We start from the raw sequence: 18,179 nt of genomic DNA on the forward strand, positions 1-18,179 counted from the left end.
ATATGTTATTAATGTTATTTAAACTTTAGAGAGCATATGATAATTTTAAACGAATGGATTTCTCTTAAAAATAAAAATAAAAAATACATCTAAATAAAGACATTTCATAACAAAAAATAAATCCAAATTCGCTGAAATAGCTGAACATGGTATCAATTCATCATCAGAAACCAACACTAATAAAGATTTACTCGTCATTTTTTAAACGAACAACAATACAGAATAGCAATTAAAATCATGCACCATCATCATACAGAAAGGAAGGAAAATTTGTAGCAAATGAAAAGAACAATGAATAAAGTTCAAAAACATCAACTTTAACGGTACAACAAATAAATACAGAACAAATCTTTCTTGCTACCTGTAGCTCAAGCTAAACTCATCGTTTGCCTGAAAGCAACAAAATCTGCATTAATTCAAGAAAGTGGGGCATTTACACAGTCATACCACCCAATTCCTATGTATTTACATATCTAACACCCAAGCTTTACTTCTTACATTTATACCAACAAATCTTTCATATCACATCGAAAATAAACTATTTTTTACGTATGTAAAAGTTGAAGTTTAGGTGTTATATATGTAAATACATGGAAGTTAAGTGGTACGTACGTAAATCTTCCTAAATTTTTAGACGAGGGAAATATCAAAGTATAAGGATGGACACATACATATTTTGCAAGCTCGCTGGCTTTGGCATCATCAAAGCCTAGGGAAGCAAGTATTTTGTGGCCTGCTGACTCCTTCTCTGACCATATACCGAGAAGCATATGGGTTGTGGTAATCTCGCCACCCTCACCTGCATATTGATTCCAGGAAGTTGGAACAAGTGTTACTAACTGAAGTGAACAGAGAAAGCCCCAACATCAATAAGAATTGAGCTAATATGTTTGGGAAAGTTTACATACATACCACACAATTCCTATGTATTTATATATCTACACCTAATATTTGGTATTTACATATATGCATTTTGGTGCATAAATTTATGCATGAACAACTTTTTTTCACCTTTAAAAAATTATTAGTAGTAATTTTTAATGAAATATCAAGGATTTGAGTGTTCTGCATGTAAATATGGAAGTTTAGGATAAAATATTGAAGATTTGAGTGTTATATATGTAAATATGGAAGTTTAGGTGTTAGACCTGTAAATACATAAGAATTTTGTTCGTGTTATATATGTAAATATGGAAGTTTAGGTGTTAAGACATGTAAATACATAAGAATTTTGTTGCATGTATGTAAATGCCCCAATTTAGGATAATGGGTTAAAGTATAGAAAAGCATCAATCATTGTTTGTGTTCTGATTTGTATTTAGTGCGAATATCTACATTCTCACACAAACACAAACACAAACACAGACATGTAGTTAAAGTATAGAAAAGCATCAATCATTGTTTGTGTTGTGATTTGTATTTAGTGTGAATATCTGCATTCTCACACAAACACAAACACAGACATGTGTACACAGACATGTAGGAGAAGTAAAGGGCCTAAATGGTGCCCTGACAACTTATATGGGGTCATTTTATCCCAAAGCCTATAGAAATGTCAGATTAGTCCTCAGACTGGGGGTTTGGTTATTTAGCCTGCTTTAAAAGAGTGGGTGCTAAGTCTGGCACTTTAATAAACTTTGAGACTAAAATGTCTCGTAACAAAATGTCAAGGGACCATTTTGACACTTTTCTCGAGATATAAGGCACAAGATCAATTATACATAAGCAAAACGTTAGTTACAAATACAAAATGCACGAGGTCATATGAATCCTTGTGCTTCCCACAAATTCACCTAAAACGTGGTGGTTATTTATAATTATTTTAAGCTTTCCATCAAAATGTTCAATTGGTTAACATTTCCCAAATAATCTCCTTGATTTTTTCAGTAACAATATAAGAGAAACTAAGCATGCAGACAGCAGTGATATTTGTAAATATAAAACACAAAAATGAACAGTGTGAAAATATACAGTTTACAGCATCATTGAAAACATATGGAAACCTTGAGAAGTTACGGAAAAACCCTTCACCATACCTGATTTTATCTTCTCATCAACGGCCCAATCAAGCGCCCTCTGAGCAGGTTCAGTCAAGGGTGGGTGCTCTGGACTGAAAAAATACATGTCTGACTTCCCGAGTAATTTGACAGTTTCTTCACGTACTTTGAATAATGTAATACCATTTTCACGTAGAAACCTTGCAGCTCTGCTTGTCCCTAAAAGAGAGAGCAACAACCTTATTTTCACAACTAATATGTGGGGTCTAATGCAAATTAGCAGATCACTCATGCTTTCATGCATTGTGTATGTTTTCATAAATAATCAACAAAATGGATAGTACTCATTTCAGGCCTAACAATCATTTGCTTTATTTAAAATATTTGATTCATAAAACTCAAGTCTTCATTCATTCCTATTGAAGGATAGATGAGATTTTGGGAAAGAAGCGTACTAATTTAACGCATAAAAATACCAATTTTCTTAAAATGTTAATTATTCTTAACATTCACTTTATGTTGCCAAGCTCTTGCTAATAGATTTACAACAAATGCAAATAAAAACCCTAAGGTTTTAACCTACCATAAAACAAACTATCATTATCAGCCTTACCTGAGGACCTCAACTAATTGGGACGGATATATGAATTACTCTTCATTCCATCCTATGAGGTGCATTATAAGGTTTTAATTTCATTTAAAATGCATTTTTGCACAGCTCCAACCCACGAGTATCTTTGGTCAAGCATTTTCTTTCCTAATCCATCCACAACAATTCAATTTTCAATAATCATTGATGCATTCTCTTCTCTCCTTTATATATATATTCAAATAACTTAAATCTATTTTTAACTATCATATGATTAATGAAAGCGAAACTCCATTATCCCTCTAATATAATGTAGTTCTAACCTTTTTTATTTTGCCATGCATCTATATTACTATTCTCAATTATGTCACACTCAACTAGCCATCAATACCATGTTGTCCAACACTCAAGATTTATAAAGATAGTTTATTTGCAATTTCATTAATTCTACTTAAAGAGTTTATGTACTTTCAACAGATTCTATGTTTTAACCATCAAACTAGTTTAGGTACATGAGGTTTTTAGTTTAGCCCAACATCGAATAATTTAAAAATACATAGGTGTAGAAATATCAAGTGGTTATCCCTCACTTATAAGCTTAAGCTTATGAATATAAAAAGGGTTTGACCACTCCTCAACTTTGACACCCCCAATGGTTCTCTCATTAGCAAGTATTATGAATCTTAGTAATTGAACTGGGATCGCGTGGTCCATGTGTTTTGTAACTCCCTTGAGTATATGGTGGATTATACAATGCGCGAGCAAATTTTAAGAGTGGGTGACTCTTTTGAAATATGCATGTTGATGAGTGGACTCGCTTTTATAGAATGATGCTTCTATTTAAAAGGGAGTGATAATCGATCTGAAAAAACTATCACATGAGAGAGAGATTATTGAGACTTTAAGTTTAGTCCCACATTGAAAAATAAAAATAAATGTTGGAGTAAAAATAACAAGTTGTTGATCTTCACCCATAATCTTTAAACAATTGGATTGAAAATGAATTTAACAAATGATGCATATGACCCAATTTCAATCCCCTTTAATTCATTCCATAACAAAATCATAAGTACAAGCTACAACCTCTTCAATCCTAAATTTTTTTTACCTAAAATCACACATATTTAAAAGGGAGTGATACTCGATTTTTTTAAAGGGAGTGATAGTTGATCTATTTAAAAGAAAACTTCTATTTAAAAGGGAATAATAATCGATGTGAAAACTCTTACTTGAGGGAGAGATTGTCAAGTGTTTGAGTTTAGGCCCACGTCAACTGAAAAAGTCTTACTTGAGGAGTCTCACTTGCGGGAGAGATCATTAAGTTTTTGAATATAGTCCCACAAAAAAAAAACTATTAAAAAAATATCGGTATAGAAATATTAGATGGTTAATCCTCATGTATAAGCTTGGATTAAAAATGAATTTGGCAAATAGTACATCTAGACAAATTTCAATCTCCTTTGACCCAATCCCTAACAAAATCATAACTATAAGCTAAGACATCATTAAAAAATTTTAAGTTAAATCACAAATATATAAATATATCACAATTTTTATTTACTTCAATTTATATAATACTAATTATTAACTATTGAATTTACATCACTTGACCTTTAAACTACTAATTCCAAGTTCCTTATTCTTCATAATCTCCAATATTTCAAGTTTTCTCTTATTTCAACAATCAAAAGTAAGCCATTAACAAATAATATAAGGCAAACTATCTTAGTTAGAAAATTTCTGCAATCATCTCAATAAAAGTTCCCTAATCACATCAAAACTATTCCTAAACCTAATCACCACGCCATCATATATATGCCTTTAAAAACTTCAATGTGCCTTTGATGTCCATCTTTTATCTCTTAATGAACATGAAATCCATTTTTATGACACTTGATCATGTCTTTTCAAGTTCAAACAACAGCCATATAATTTCTTTTTTGCTTCTCTTCACTAGTTCATTAATAGCCTTAGCAATAAAATAACCACCACATTAAATCCCCTGACATAAAATTAATTAATTATCAGTTACAAAAGTGATTTCTCTAAACAATGTTCTATTACACTATTTTAAAACAAATTTTGTACGCATAAATTTGATTCCCTATAACTACAATAAACCAAAATTCCATATAATTAAAATAATCCGAAATTATTAATGTGTTTAAAAAGAATGGTGTCAAAATAATTAATTTAAAAGAATGGTGATTTAGGGTTTCCGACTTGGATGTATAGCTTTCAGAGTTTAAAAATTTCTTTGAAAGAATCTCAATAATAAATAAAAAAATTAAAAAAAAAATGTTGATTAAGCTCTCTAGACACTACAGAGCTATTTCTAAATCTAATCACCACTACCTTATATATGCTTCAAATAACTTCAATGTAAATTTTCTATCCATCTTTTATCTCTTAAAGAACATGAAATTCATTTTTATGGAACTTGATCGTGTCTTTTTCAAGTTCAAATAAACCCCATATATTTTCTTTACTAGTTCCTTGATTATCACATACAAAAGTGATTTCTATAAACTAAGTTCACTCTTTTAAATTCAATTTTGTACCATAAATTGATTCCCTATAATTACAATAATCCAAAATAATTAATGAGTCCGATGACCCAATTTCAAGCTTGGCTTCAAATCAATGACACATCCTCTATGAATGCTTCTTCATGATTTTTCCATCTTCAAAGGGAAGAACAATTCCCATAGTGCGCTTAATGATAAGAAAATATTTTGGCTAACTAAAAAATGAGTGAAGGTGGAGGTTGAAAAAAAAAAGAACACAATTGCAAAATCTTGACAACAACATCTTTTATATAACCTTGAGATGACTTCACCGAAAAACTAAAATGAGGAAGGGCAATGATAGTCGACGATATTGATCAGGCGATGAAAGTGCTTCCAACTTTGTGTGATCGTCATCAAATGCCAAGTAGAACAGTGGTTGGAAGATAATGTTGGTTGACGATAACCATTGGCATCAAATATTAGGTAGAGCTCTAGAATTATTACAATCTCCAAGCTTTTCCCAAACTTAAGTTCGGTCTTTTCACATGAAGGATGGAGGTTTATTTATGATTTTTGAGTGACATTTTATTTTTTTGAGAACACTTAATTGAATGGTTGTGCAAATCCTTTGATCATGAACCATCATTCAATAATTTTAAGTGTCTTAATAATATCAAAACTGAGTGATCTTTAACAAGTTGGATTCATCTCATCGAAACGCTCGATTTCATTGCAAACAAGTAAAATTTTAAAATCATTTGACTCTTTAATTAATGACTCAAAAATTTTAACTACACTTTTTAAGAGAGGTTTGGTTGCACCCATGAATTAAGTTAAGAAGGATCTAGTAAATCCAGTATATCCGAATTTATCAAAATTCAGATGTTGTTAAATCCAGAATAGTGTTTGGTTCAATTAAAATTAAATACAGCTAAATCGGTCTGACATGTCTAGCATGTTATTTCAGGATTTAACGACAATTGATTTCAAAAAATTTAAACATGAAATATAAGCCTCACACCACAATAGCTTTTAAAATACTTAAAAATTTGATGTGATATGATATGTTCAAAAGTAAAAAATAACTTTTAAAAAAATTCCATAATGAATAAAAATTAAATGTTCTAAGAACCTAAAATCTACTAATTTCCCTCCCCTTCTTCTCCATTGGAAAATCCCCATGCAGAGCCCTCATACCTACTAACTTCCCCTCTCCACCCTCCCTCTTCTCTTCTCCATTGGAAACTCCCCATGCAGAGCCCTCATACGGATTGCTTTCATCCCATTGGCTTATCATCATACCTTCCCTGTTTTTTCTTCTCGAGGTGAGACCGCTCTCATAAATGATCCCAAAAGCTTTACGAAAGAAGAAAAAATATTTTTCAGGATTTGTGCAGAAAAGGTCAAATGGCGTAAGAGAAGATGTCAAATTCAAAAGAGCCAAAACAATCTGTTTGAAGTCGACGACGGGCAATGAGGCAATCACATTGAACTCCTCCCTTTGGAGCACTATGCAACCAGAAAAGCGAAAACAGGAGCTGCACAGGTGTGTTTTTCTTTCTAAACTAAATCCATTGAATTCACCTACATATCGGATTTAATAAATCCGGATTTACATTGAAATGGAGAACAAAAATGGGTTTAGCAGAGCAACGGATTTAACTTCCCTCTTTTTCGTGATTGTCTGGACTTATGTTATATCCAACCGTAAATCCTATTAAAAGTATGCTACCAAACACCCCCTAAGTGTTAAATATGAGTTCATTTTAACTCAACATGAACCAGTGATGTCATTGGGTTCAGCTTATCGAGAAGCTCAACTCGACCATATGTTTGTTGAAATTGAAGAAGGATGATTCTGAATTTACTTTCAAAAGTTTCCAATTTCATCAAAATTCATGCATGATTGAATGGGTTTTCTAATTACATCAATTATATTTGTAGTCATTTTTTATTTTGAGCACAACTATCAAGGGGTGAGCCTTCAGTGGAATCAAAATGTGATTTTTAGTCAACGTTGGTAATGAATCAAGTTCAAGTGAATCAATCTAAAATAATGAATTTTAGCTAAGTCTCTTAATTTTTAAAATTATTTTCTAATTTTTTGCATGTATATGCATCTATTTGGTGGATTATATATATATATATATATATATAGATTATTGAAATGTAAATATGTATTCTGATATGAGTCGCGATGATTTCTATTTGAATTATACTAATTTCGAAGAATGAATCCTCTCAAGTCAAAGCAAATTTATTTCAATTTTGACTACATTCAATTAAAATTCGAGCATGTTTTGTGTTTTGAACAAAACTTCAAAGCATTAATACTTGTGCACATAAACAAATGAAATGACTGTTACTTATTAGGGCTTCCAAATGCAATCATTTATGTTAATTTATATCTCAATTGAAAGATAAATACTTGCATTCCCTTTAAGATGCAATGAATCAATTGCTACCAGGTTGACAAGTAATCTAATTATTAAGAAAAGAACAAGTATATGCAATCTCTAGAAACAAAATCATACATTACAACATGGAAATGGAACTAGGATGAATAACCAAAAAGAAATATAAACACCCAGTAAGTAGCATTAATTTAGCACCAAAAATTAGATGCATCGCATCACCAAGGAATAATTATATCATTAAATGTTGTTACCAAATCATTTTGGTAAAAAAATAAAAAAGTATACACAAAAAAAATGGTAACAATGATCTATAATTTTATAGATGAATAATTCTTCACCAGCATTTCATAAATAGCATACCAAGAACATAATACTTAAAATAATACAAGATCTGGCAACGGATTAATAAAAATAATGTTACTCTTGCAATGTACATAGGCTAGTTATATGAGTGGAATCCAGGAGTTGTAGAATATTTTAAAGGCAACCTAACCATTACTTCATATTTCACACATGTTGAGTTAGAAATCGATTAGTCAACGCAATAATCAAGAAAGAGCCCCAGTAGAAAAAATGCAAAGTAGATAATAATCAACATGCTTTCTTGGATACTTTAATAAAAACAATCTACCAAGGGAGCTTGCTATAAATAGTTCTACATACTACTTTACCTTGAAATTTTAGAAAATTTTTACTTGCGACTCTAAGCAAGAATAAAGGCATTTCTTTGGGTTCAACTAAAGTTTAAGGTTACAGAAACATGATTAACTGAGAGAATAAAGCCTAAAGCCAAGACAGCACAAGTAGTTTTTTTTTTTTTTTAAATCTCAACAAAATCAATTAAAGAGATTCAATGAACTCAAAATAGAGTCATGACCAAAAGTATCTAAGAGTTAATCTTGTTTTCTAAAGTAAGAGCTATCATTTTGAATTTAAAAAAAAAATGCTATAAGCCATTTGGCAATGCGGGATGTAGTCATTTTCCTTTCACCCTTTCAGAAATTATAATAGTCTTTTTTGAGAATATAGCTACTTCTTTGCTATTTAGATTTTGTCCTGGTGTGTAATTTCATTGCTGTTATATAAAGGAAGTGTAGTTGTAATAAAATGCCACTAATTGTAGGCTTTTGTTTCGTAGGTTGCTACCGAGAAACATTAGGTGCTGGACAACTTAATAATTATTTTTCGAAACTTCGAGTCTCTATTTTTCTTCATATTTGAAATTGATATAAAAACAAAGATTAAATTTGATAATTTAGAATTCAATTTGGTTGATCTTGCATCAACTATATCTTCTAAACCATGAATAAAAAAATCTATATGTAAAAAAAAAATTGAGATATGTAATTGAATATCTTGGATTGAATAAAAATTTTTCTTCCAATTTCAATCTGGTATCCGTAAGTTGGATGTATAATTCATATGAGTACAATAAAAATACATCTACATAATTTTAGAGGAGCTCATCTCTATGCACTGTCATAAAGCTAGGATTTCTTAATTTGGTGAATTCATTCTTAGATTAATTTCTTCAAAACTATATTACTTTCTCGCTAGAGTGTTCTTGATATTTTTTCAAATTTAACACAACAAGCATTTAATTATCATGAATAAATTGTAATTACTCATTGATTTTGTATGATTCAAATTTTTCGTTAATTTCTTTCAGTTTATTAGATCGTTACATTATCCCTTGTTATCTATTTCTTGTATTTTTTAGTTCATTTAACGAAAGCTTTTTTCTTCTTTTTTTTTGTGTATTAAGTGACTTGTAATTTATGAATTGGTAAATATGCATTCACCTCATCATCCTCACAGCATCAAGAATCATAAACTCTTAACCATCCTGCATCAATTGGATTACACCAAGAAAAACAATGAGAAATCATTTAATAAAGTGGAGAGCACTGAGATATAAAATTATAAAAAAAAGGACTTTCATTTATTATGAACATGCAAGCAATATTTAACCTGTATAATTCAAAAAAGTAAACCTATACAGAACACAATTCAAAATGTTATCTATAAACTGATCCAAAAATGGAACTTGAAAGTTGCAGGGCCATGCAATTGTATAAAAATTTACAATAAATTGCATCAAACCTATAATTACTTAGAAAGAAAAGCTGTAATTCCTTATTTTCTAAACATTGAACACCAAAAATCAGTTAGCAACATCAATTGAGCAAATTTAGAAGCATGTTCAGAAAAGAGGTCTCAGCAAAAAAAAAAAAAAAAAAAAAAACTTCACTAACCCTCAACAAGGATTCCCATGAGAAGAGCCTCAGTCCCAGTGTTTGGATACTTGAGCTTTCTCGCTTCCAGTTCCGCCATTCCGAAGGACTTGATTGACCTCGCCGACCACCTGTTCACCAATCAAACCACAATATTAATTAAACAACATAGAATCCCCTTCTGTTTTTCATAAAATAAAACAGCCCTTACTTAGGGATTTTGTCAGCCGACGCTCTGTCTGATTTTCTGCAGCAGAAAAGCTAATTTAGGTTAGACATAAACAGAAATCAAGACAACAAAGAGAGTTTTTAGGGTATTTGAATCGAGATTGAGAGAAATACGCGGTGGGCAGCACAGAGAGAACCATTGCTGACTGCAAAAGGCTTTGCTTCGTAGAGACGATTCGTGGCCGGAAGGATTGGTAGACGGATTCTCCAAATAAAGACCCGGAAAGCGGAGAGAAGTAGGAGGAGAACAATTTTAGGGAGAGCGATGAGGTAGAGGAGATTATGGTGGGTTTCTTCGTTAGTGAAGAGGAAGGGAAAATAGGGGAAGAGATGATTGAAAAAGCTCGTGCGGCCATCTCTCTTTCTATCCGCAACTGCCTCCCAAGTTGCTTCGGGAGTCTGGGGTTTCTCCTTCTTCCGTCTTTATCCAAAAAATGGCGGAGCTTTGCTTCCACCTTCGTCCTCCTTTGGCACGCAGCCGGTGATGGGAAAGGAAAGATCTGGTAGCAATGGTTCAATACATAACATGTACGTATTAACAATTTATGAAGTTAACTTTCATATCAAATTTTAGTTAGAAAATAAATAAATTTTCCAAGGGTTACAATTAAATTATTAGAAATTTGATAAAATTAAAAAATAAGAATTGGTTTGTTCTTCTCCACAATTAGATAATATGAAATTCTAAAGTTAGGAGTTAGTAGTAATTTGTGGAGCTCTCTCCAATAACGTTTCCTTCTCATTAAAATTAGTGTGTTGTGAGTCCATGCCCTGAGCACCAATCACAGGAGCCCAAGCAGTAGTATTCAGTTCAGTCCTGACTGCGGTGGAATCTGACACCACAGCTTCAACACCACCAGAAGGATCAATATTATCTTGTTTATCACCATTTGATACATTCTCCTCAGCAATCCCGCTCACATCCCTATCATTAGTGGCCTCCTGCCTTTTTCTCAGCCTCCTTTGATGAAAGTACTAGTGTAGAATAATTAATATGGTCATAAGGCAATAATATCGTAACTAGAATAGGGTTAAACCCTAAACCCTAACTACAATCAGCCAATAATGATTAAAAAAATAGTTACATGGTGCATACACGAGACTTTGGTTATGTTCAAGCGATGGTGGAATGACATAAATCGAGTGATGATGATTGAACTATGCTAATCATGTGACAATGATTGTTGTTGATGGTAGTTATTGACATCAGTTGTTTCACAAAGCTCAAGAAATTTTCTTATCTCAAACATCTGTCCAATTTCAAGTCAAGCACCTTTCATATGAAGAAAAAGAGGCTATCATAACTTTCTAAAGTAATATTGTAGGTATTTTACCTAAAGTCCAAAAATACTCTATTTGATCATACATATTATTTTCTTCCATTGTAGACATTTCATTCAAAATTTATATGTCTTTAATGGCCTCAAAATTAACTTATATTGGGCTTGTTAAAATTTTCTTAGCGAGAGACTCATTTTCACTATGAGTATATTTTATTCAAAAAAATTTGACTTTTTTCTTAACATCCTAAAAGTTCTCAACCACATTTTAATGCTTTATTTGAAATTAATTTGACTGATATGTACATGTTTAATGTTGTTGAATTTATCTTGATACAATCAATTTGAATATAAATTTCTTGAAATCAAAGCTCATATAGCTCTAAATTTAATTTTAGCAATCTCAAAATTTGTGTTTGTTCAAGTGTATTTTTTTATAATATGTTATTTGTTGTCCTATTTTGAATATCATCTCATTTGATTTTCAAATGCATCTTATATCAAATCTTCTAATCAATTAATAGTGCATTAGAATACATCATGATAAGTCTGAAATTGTTTTATGAAAAACTTATCCTTCAAATACAATCGACCATCACCGACTGTCACCGCTGACCACTCTCTCTCAGTGATTATTGCTTGCAACCATTATATTCTAAATATGGTTGTTGTGTCTAACACTTGCATTTTCTTTATGATGATACAATTATAGTTTCTGGTGTAAAATTAAAACCAAACCTCATTCTATATGTCATGGGAAATGGTGTACTCTTGTACTTGCAAACACATAATTGATTATTTTGACAGAGCTAGATCCCGTGATTTTTTTTCTTAGGTTTTTCATATATAAAATATTGTTGTCTCCTCCTTCTAATTTTATTCATTCTATGTGTGTAAGATGTTCGTGTAACACTAGGACTTTAAAATATCACTCTACCACCGTGAATTTTCTGGCACACAACACATTTGAATTTATATATGCAACACATGAATTTTGCTTTTTTACATTTACATTGCCCAAAATCATTATTGTAACATTCAGATGTTTAACTACATAGGCATCGAGTGTTATGTATGTAAATATTTCATAATCAAAATGAATGTTTAAATTAAACAAAATTTACCTTCCCTTCGATCCTTTCGAATTAAAGAGAGTGTCGAGGCAGGAGCCTCATCACTTAACAACTTTAATAATGATCCATTTTCATTTAAGTAACTAAAGCAAATTCATCCAATGTTTTGAAGGGACAAAATCTTTTGAAAAAAAAAAAAAGTCAAAAAAGTCAAATTGAAGAAAAGGAATAAATAAGTTTTATGAATTTTCTTTTAGGAAAAAATAGCCTAAAAAGGTAATATGCACAATTCAAATTTATGACCTCACGAAGGACAATTATATGCTTGATCGATATATCACGAGTAAATATGTAATTCATGAATTTATCATCACGAACTTTTATATTTATTAATATATCGTTTAATCCATAATAATTTCTATTTCTTATCCTATTTTAAGTCCATGTTAATATTGAATTCTACTTGTTTGATGCTAACCAAATAGAGTATTTTATTAATTTAAAGTAATATTTTATTTACTATTTTTTTGTGGAATAATAAAATTCATTTCAAAATGATAAGTAATTTCCATTTTATCTAAGAAATAAAAATAAACTTAATTTTTTAGTTGCAACGGGTTCAATATAATATACAAATTTCACTCAAAATTAATTTCAAATTGAAAAAAAAAACATTAAGAAGATAAAATAAAACAATTATTCTTTTTTTAAAATGTTAATAGCAATTAATTAATTAATAACATTTAAATTAACGTTAAAAACTATTTTCTTTACATTTTTTTTTTTCAAATTACATGAAACAAACAAAACAAGGATAAGCACATATTTCTCAGTTTTTTTATCTTCAACTTTAATGGGCCTTTGCAACCAAAAGTCAACAAAGAAAAGCCCGTATTTTTTTAAATTGGGCTCACAAGGCCTTCGCAACGAATTGGGAAAACATCGAAGCTTCGAAAAGTCAAAACTGAGCTTGTTGGTCTACCGGGAACGGTTCAGTGAACATCGGTTAGTTGACCGTTTAGTCAAAGATGCGGCCAGTTGTAACAAATTAATAAAAATGTTCCCACTGCTTTTCGGTGCACGTCACATGTCGCCTGCCCAAGTTGTCGTAGTGCTTTTTTTAAAGCTTTAGGATGTAAAATAAATTTTTTAAAATAATTTTCAACATTTCATATTTTTATTTGAGATTGAAATTACTAATTTAAATTGTAACTAAGAATTATAATTTAATTTAAATAAAATATAATTAAGAATAATTTAAAATTAAATATAATTTAATTAAAATTTAAATACATTGAAAATGTATTTGGAATTTATCAAAATCAAATAAATCTCAAATATATTGAATATGAACAATATGAAGAATTTTAATTTTTTCACAATTTTACACTTGCATGATGTTTTGCTAATTAGTAAAATTTTCATTGATATATCTATCAAATGCACATGAATTTCCCTAATTTAGTTTTGATAAGTGATCTACTACCTGATTCACATACTTTTTATATCCATTACTTCGATATCAAACTCTTATAATAACAAACTCCAGCTGCTCAACCTTAGTTTGACGTCCCTTTTTGACATCAGATATCTAATAACGGAATTGTTAGTATGAACAGTGCACTTGGTACCAATCAAATACGGTCTTAATTTATTGAAAGCATATACTAAGGCGAGAAACTCCTTTTCAGTAGTAGTGTAGTTAACCTGAACTTCAAAAATCATTAAGATACTCAAAATTCCAAAGGCATATCTTACAATAAAAACGAACAACCTTAAGTGTTTGATGCAGTGTTTTAAATATAGATGATATATTTTATAACATTTATAAATTGATTCCCACATTAGAGAATGCTCATAAATTTGGATGAACCTTGAGATCTGCATGACGACTGCTAACAAACTATTTCAATTGTCACATATATATTGAATTTACTCAATCACTACCGTCACCTGGTCATCACTATTTGATCACCATTGTCAGATTGCAAACTTTAACGAACCACCGTCAATTGCCAAATTACCATTGAGTCACCATCGATGTCGAACTATGATAGTCCAACCTCTATCACTTATTTCTAATACCCTAACGATTGTCTTCTAACTATGGTAGTTTGATCACCATTGCCTTAATATGATCATCCATTTATGATTGTTAAACTTTGGACACCTAAATACAATCACCCATCTACATCCACTTATATAACTGTCATCACCTATCTTTGGCTGACAATTAATTTATGATCATCCGATCTTCATCATTCGATTAAGATTATCCAACTATAAATAAATACACATCTTATTTTCTAGCATGACGATATATTAGCATACATACATACATACATGTAGAAACACAACCTCACACATGTATATACACCACATTCCATGTGCATAAGAAGGCGTTCTTAACTTTAAAAAAGTTAAAATACTAGTATTTTTATGTGATATTAAAGATTTGGATGGTATAAAGATAAAAAATAAAATTAAAGTGTTATTATATATAAGAATCCAACATTATAAAAATATTAAAATACTAGTATTTTTATGTGATATTAAAGATTAGGATGGTATAAAGATAAAAAATAAAATTTAAGTGTTATTATATATAAGAACCCAACATTATAAAAATGAAATAAAAAACTAATGATTCTTGTTGTTTGTCGGATAATTCACGACGATAAAGTTTTATTAACGTCTTAGTTTTGTATCAAAATTCACACTAGATAAAAGAAGAACTAATAGAAAAAACAACAGGAGTTTATACATGAGAAACCTAATAAAGAAAAATCACAGTGAAATGTTTTCACTATTTAAGAATGTGTCTTTTCTTGAACATCTTAAAATAATATTACAGGAATGGGAGAAAATATTGGAGAAGTGACAACGACTCGAATGGGATGATGGAAGACCGACGGTTAAGATTGTGTAATGGCAAGATTTATTAGCATCTATGGCAGTGACCAATAGTCATGACTGATCCAGGATTATCAGTAGTGATAACCAAATGTGGTGATCAAACAAAAATGATTTGGCAATGATAGGCTAAAGGTGGGAATGGCATCAGTTAGGCACCAGTGATCCAACAACAACTAAGATAGCAGTCAAGCACCGGTGAAGATGAGAACGACACCATTCACATGACCATGTTGTGGATGTTGATAGGTGTCGATGGTCTGATAACAGTGGTGGGGGAGATATAGTTACATGACAAAGACAATAGAGGTTTGGCGACAACAGGGACAGTGGCAATGTCAGTGGGGTGATAGTGGTCTAGTGACAACCATTGTGGTATAGTTGCGGTGTCACCAAGCTACAATGCTTTGGTAATGATGATGATTTGATGAAGATTGCTTGGTGAAACAACGACAACAACTGGGAGATGATGATCTAACATTAGCGCAATGGACAAAAACGGCGACAACAATTTGACAACTTGAGATGATGATTAAATGATGATCGTAGTGTTTTGATGATGACGACCTACAACAGTGATGGAGACTTGACGATGGTGGTTTGACGGTGGCAGCGGACTCAACACCGGTCAAGTTTTAATGGTCTTATAGTGATGACAGCTCTGTTATTGTGGTCTTGTACAGTGGTGGCGGTCTGGTGATAGTTATCTGATGATCATGACGATAGTTCGACGCCGATCGGGTGTCGGTGTTCAGATGGAGATGGTAGCCCGATGACGTTAATCTTACATGATGAGAGTGGTCCTACAATATTCGATGACGTTAATCTTACATGACGACAGTGGTCCTACAATATTAGTGGCCTGATGCTGGTGGCAGTGGCTTGTCTTATATCGGGTGGTGGTGTTTCAATAGTGAAGATAGCCCAACGATGTGGTCAAATATGACACCAACGACCGCACACCAATGGTTCCATGATAGCTACCTGACGGTGGCGAAAGTGGCTCAATAAAGGTGAAGGTGATTGCTTAGCCTGTTTCGCATTTTGGTGACCTGGTGGAGTCGATAAACCAACTACGGTGGTTCTACATGACTGCAGTGGCCCATCACATGTGATCCATCACGACAATGGCGGTCCAAAGTCGGTTGTCCAGCGATGGTCGCCTAAAGATGGTGATAGTGACCCATAAACAATAGATTGATACTGTGACAACCTGATAATAGTGTTCTTGCACAACGACGATGATCTAGAGTAACCATACTGACACAGATATTGGCTCGGCATTTGTTGGGTAATGGAGGACTAGCGGGGAGGATGGTTCGATGACAATGTTCGTCTGAAGACATTGATTTGGCGATAGTGGAGATAAAGCGGCGGTGGTACTATGATGTTGACAATGGTGATGACAAAAAAACATATGGCCACGGGTAGTTCAATGGTGGGTGAGCGGTGATGGTTCAATGATGGCCAAGGTCGGGATATGGTGCTTCGAGGGCAACAACGGTGGTTGTCAGACAGTGGTGGTCTTATAGCAGTTGTGGTTGTGCTGTGATGGTTCAGCAACGGTAGTGGCCAAGTACGGTGCCTCAACGGTAATGGAGCTCATAAGTCCTTAAAAGCATAGAGTTTTATGCAGTCTGCTCATCTAGATCCCCTTTTCATGCAGAGAGTATGAGTATTTATTGATTTTGAGAGTGACTTCCTCCATAAATACTGTATGAATCTGGATCGCTTCATGGAACAACCCATAGTGATTCTCTTAAATGGACATAGTTTTATGAGTATTTGCATGTCTTAATAACGTTATAATTAATCGATCTTAGGCTTGTTGGATTCATCACGTCAAGATGCTCAATATTATTATAAGTTTTGTCATATTTGGAGATCATTTGGTTCCTCAAAGTATATTCCTAAATTTATCTTTATTGTTTTAGGTGTATTATTGGGCTCACTTGGATTTAAATCGGATCATTTTTTGTCATTTGGTTTATCTCACTTGTAAGTTTATTTTATAAAAAATTGAAGTGCTAGGATTTTCGCATTTGATTATTGAAGCTTCCGGCCAAATCAGCTTCGAGATTTGTGTAAATTAATACAATTGTCTATGAATGTATCAAAACTTAAGAATGAAAAAAAATGATTGTTATGTTATCTATAATATAGATAAGCAACGAAAAAAATAATAAATAATAGAATAGATTAAGTACAATAAAAATAAAAAAATAATAATCAAAACTTATAAAACTTAATGAAAATATCATCATCAGTAATTATTTAGAATATTGGATACAAAAATAAACATAAGTTATTTAGTATAATATAAATCATCAAATTTAATTGGTTATTATATATTTTGTATTTTTTTAAAAAATTATAATTTTTAAGGGCACATATACTTTTTTAATATTTTATTTAAATTGGACTCACGTCAAGAGTGTCCGTATTCGATGCATGTAGGACAGTGCACAACTATATATATTGGAAGCTATCATAGCCTAATCCATTTATTATATGGATCATGCAATTTCTTAGATCTCCACTCAAATATTTCTTTTATAATCCAATAATATATATGTCTATTTTAATAATTTGTTTTCACCTTTATCATAATAAAAAAATTAAGCATCAAAATTATTTTATTTAGATCTTACTAACATGATAGCACTTTAGTACTTTGATCTATTGCAATACCATCAAGCTTGATGGCAAATAGCCAGAGATTCTTACATTTATGAGATCAAGGTGAGTTCTACATAGCATTCCTAATATGGCCAAATATGTATGCATAAAATTTATCCCTAACATAAATATTATTGATTTCATGGCCCGCTTATAGCTATAAGATCTTTATGACTGCATTTCATATTAATTTTATAAGAGCATGAGCAATCTGTTTGGGGCTGATGTGTGGTGTGGTGCGGTAGCGCACCCCAATTTT

The 18,179-nt window shown here is 31.7% G+C and overlaps 1 protein-coding gene across 1 annotated transcript; it reads right to left on the reverse strand.

The window, feature by feature from the left end:
• Nucleotides 1–212: 212 nt before the first annotated feature.
• LOC110020248 (ATP-dependent Clp protease ATP-binding subunit CLPT1, chloroplastic-like) lies at nucleotides 213–10,495 on the reverse strand. The gene is made up of 6 exons (XM_020718278.1): nucleotides 10,090–10,495; nucleotides 9,959–9,994; nucleotides 9,769–9,878; nucleotides 2,037–2,216; nucleotides 672–799; nucleotides 213–390 (listed from the first exon to the last, which is right to left on the reverse strand). Exons 1-6 carry the CDS (start codon nucleotides 10,329–10,331, stop codon nucleotides 358–360), a joined length of 729 nt encoding a protein of 242 aa, XP_020573937.1. The 5' UTR covers nucleotides 10,332–10,495; the 3' UTR covers nucleotides 213–357.
• Nucleotides 10,496–18,179: the final 7,684 nt, after the last annotated feature.

The sequence above is a fragment of the Phalaenopsis equestris genome, unplaced genomic scaffold, assembly GCF_001263595.1.
Source record: "Phalaenopsis equestris unplaced genomic scaffold, ASM126359v1 Scaffold000094, whole genome shotgun sequence".
NCBI lineage: Eukaryota > Viridiplantae > Streptophyta > Magnoliopsida > Asparagales > Orchidaceae > Phalaenopsis > Phalaenopsis equestris.